Genomic DNA, 3,255 nt, shown 5'->3' with positions numbered 1-3,255 from the left:
GAAGTTTCAGAAATCTCTAAAATGAATGTTCTTGTTTTAATCCACATCTGCCTTTCACCTGTCTCACACCGTATGCCTGATCACGGGCACTAATGACGCACATCCCTGCGACTGGACAGCGTAGTGACCGGTCCTCTGACCTAATCAGGCCACATCATTAACATTTAGATAGATAGGCTCCTTGATTGTTGCTAACAGGTAATAATGTGATAATATCACGCAGCAAAGAGAGCAAAGGGGTATAAAAAGAGTCTCCTCACACCGTACAAATGAACATCGTTGCTCAGAAGCTGAATCTCTTCACTACAGCTGTCCATTTCAGCCTCGCTAAAGTAAGTACTGCAACTTTAATCAAAATTAAGTGAGATGATGCTTAAAAAAAGCTAAATTATCTGCCAATGGGGTAAGAAAAATAATCTTGTTTCTGTTTGAATTAAGAATATTTTTCATACCCCATCAGATAATTTAGCTTTTTTTAAGCATCATCTCACTTAATTTTTATTTATTTACCCAGAAAACAAGACTTAACATCTTATGTCATTTTACTCATCTAGTAAATGCATCTTGATTTAAGAAATGTTTGATATTTGGCCTGGAAACAAGACAAAAATACTAAGTAAGAAAAAGCTTTTTTTGCCTTTAGAGAGTGTTGTGTTGTAATGGCGTTTCTGCACAGATATGTCTGGAGGTCTGCTGTCGGTGGTTTGTCTGCTGTGTCTGATGTCCATTTGCTCGGCCTGTTACATCTCTAACTGCCCCATCGGAGGCAAACGAGCCGTACAGGATTGGCCGTCTCGACAGGTGCGTTTATCCGCTTCCTTAAAGCATGAGATCCCAGACAGCAACATAGTGTCGGCCCAGATCCGGGGACGGACCAGATGTGGGCCGGATCTGGGCCGACAGTTTGAGCCCTATTTTAACGATCTAAGTGCATTGGCCGAATCCAGTTTTGTTAGTTTAACGACGGGAAAAATGGTTGGCGCTCCCGGCGCTGGTCTAAAAGGGTCGTCTCTATTCTCTTAATGAGTAAAGGGTGTGTTTTGTCTCTATTCTCTTAACGAGTAATGGGTGTGTTTTGGGCGTAACGACCAATAAACCAATCAGAGTCTCGTCTCCCATTCCCTTTAAAAGCCAGTTGTGCTCGTGCCATGGCGGATTCGCAATTTACATGGAGGAATTTGCAAGCGGAAAAACTGAATGTGTCTCTTGCGAGGAAACGGATCTGCTCGTGCTCGAGGTTAAAGCAGTGTGTGTGTGTGTGTGTGAGTGTGTGTGTGAGTGTGTGTGTGTGTGTGTGTGTGTGTGTGTGAGGTTAAAGCGAGACCATCTACGGGACAAGCCGGATTCCACCATATCTTTATGTACACAATATTAATCTTTAACATTATAATCCTTTTATTTTTAATATTTGGCATGCTTGTATGCTGCTGCGTCCCTGTGTGTGTAATAAGCAGAGTGTGTGTAATAATAAGCAGAGTGTGTGTGTTGTGGACCCGCCTATAGGCGCACATTACTAAAGCGCTCTTTAAATAACGAAAAGAAATACTGCGCCATTGACTTTAGAGCAGATCTCAGTCGGTCACCAGAACACACACTCGTTCTCAGACCAGCAGCTCATGGGCCACAGATGGGCACAAATGCATTCGCTATTTAAAGAGCGTGGCGCAGGACGTGAAAATGAAAACTGCGTCGGGCTGAAACTAGCCACACACACTTGGCCTTTGTGTCTGTCTGTGCTTGAACACTGAAGACATTACTGAGACGTGTCCTCCTGGTCCTCTGTAGTGCATGTCATGCGGTCCTGGCGATCGCGGCCGGTGTTTCGGTCCCAGTATCTGCTGTGGTGAAGGGATCGGCTGTCTGGTCGGCTCGCCAGAAACCCTTCGCTGTCTGGAGGAGGACTCTCTGCCGACTCCCTGCGACGCGGCTGGGAGAGCGTGCGGTTACGAAGGGCGCTGCGCCGCTCCTGGGGTCTGCTGTGACGCAGGTTAGTTTGACCTGTTTCATATATTCACCCTCATGGGGATTTTCTTTTTCCTGAAGATGCTAGTATATAGTGTTTAGTCTATAGGTATGCGCGTTAGAATATATAGTGCGCAGGCACGTAGTGTTTCTTTACATATTGACCTCACCGAATTACTTGTCTGGCCTTAAAAATTCCTAATCCAGATTTGTGTGTGTGTGTGAATCAGAGGGCTGCAGTGTGGACCAGTCGTGTGTGGATGGAGACGGTGACGGTACGGCTTCAACTAGCCAAGATCTACTGATGAAGCTCCTGCACATGTCAAGCCACGCCCACCCCTACAGACTCCACCAATGAAACACTCACAGAGGCGTGACATCATCTCAGGAGGAGCCCGCCCACCAACCAACCAACCAACCATCATCGACCTTTTGTAAACCAACTTTGTATAGCCGCTAGATATTTGTATGGCTAATACACAGCAGCAGATATTAGTAGAACTGTACTGATGATGGCTTGACTGTACGTTTGTGCAGATATTAAACTATTAAAACAATTTTTTGTTCTAGTGCATTTCATCGCGGCCACAGAATCTGAGTTCATAAAGATGCAAATCTGTACATAGGCATGATCTTGTAGTTTTATCATTGGTAGAATATAAAGTGAGTAATATATTACAATACAAGCATTTTAGTCTGATACAATTTATGCAATTTATTTGAAACGAGGGGAAAGCCTGTGTTGATGCCACTGCCAACGGCCGGGCTGAGAATCATTATTAATTAATTAAAAAATCATTATCATAAATCATCAATTCACAAAGAAGATGGAAAACGCCAATAAAAACAAGAAATGTGACCCAGAATGTATCATGGTGGTGGAAAGAGTAAAAGCATTAACTAATGACTAACACTCGTTTAAACTGACTCCAGTGTTCATCACAAGTGTGTGTGTGAGTTCATGTTGAGTTCGGCTTGAACACCATCATAACCAAAGTCCATATGTTCAGCTCCACTAAAACATTTATACTGCAATAAAGCCTTCTCAAGTTAAACACTCACCTTCATTATCACACACACACACACACACACACACACACACACACACACACACACACACACACACACACACACACACACACACACACACACACACACACACACACACGTGTGTTGGGTTTTTGGGTTTTATGGGGACTATACATATTGAGAGTAATAAGCTATTCCTCATGGGGACCCAAAAAAATGTCCCCACAATGTTAAAACTGTCAGGATTTACTATCCTTGTGGGGA

At 43.6% G+C, this 3,255-nt stretch overlaps 1 protein-coding gene across 2 annotated transcripts; it reads left to right on the top strand.

Moving 5' to 3' along the window:
- The first annotated feature begins 292 nt into the window (after positions 1-292).
- Positions 293-2,779, top strand: oxt (oxytocin). 2 transcript variants are annotated; one of them, XM_084415069.1, is made up of 4 exons: positions 293-332; positions 677-801; positions 1,786-1,987; positions 2,193-2,779. In XM_084415069.1, the coding sequence occupies exons 2-4, from the start codon at positions 679-681 to the stop codon at positions 2,318-2,320; spliced, it is 453 nt and encodes a 150-aa protein (XP_084271195.1). In that variant the 5' UTR covers positions 293-332; positions 677-678; the 3' UTR covers positions 2,321-2,779. The 2 variants fall into 2 exon arrangements, with proteins under 2 accessions (XP_084271195.1, XP_084271196.1); XM_084415070.1 differs by lacking the exon at positions 293-332 and having other exon boundaries at positions 557-801.
- The last annotated feature ends 476 nt before the right edge of the window (positions 2,780-3,255 follow it).

This window comes from Rutilus rutilus (assembly GCF_951802725.1).
Source record: "Rutilus rutilus genome assembly, chromosome: 7".
Lineage (NCBI taxonomy): Eukaryota > Metazoa > Chordata > Actinopteri > Cypriniformes > Leuciscidae > Rutilus > Rutilus rutilus.
Note: the sequence above shows the minus strand (reverse complement) of the source record. Positions and strands in the feature narration are given on the sequence as shown.

Coding starts and splice junctions, on each gene's coding strand:
- oxt (XM_084415069.1), top strand. CDS start 679: ATGTCTGGAGGTCTGCTGTCGGTGGTTTGTCTGCTGTGTCTGATGTCC. Junction 802..1,785: donor AGGATTGGCCGTCTCGACAG/GTGCGTTTATCC, acceptor GGTCCTCTGTAG/TGCATGTCATGCGGTCCTGG. Junction 1,988..2,192: donor TGGGGTCTGCTGTGACGCAG/GTTAGTTTGACC, acceptor TGTGTGAATCAG/AGGGCTGCAGTGTGGACCAG.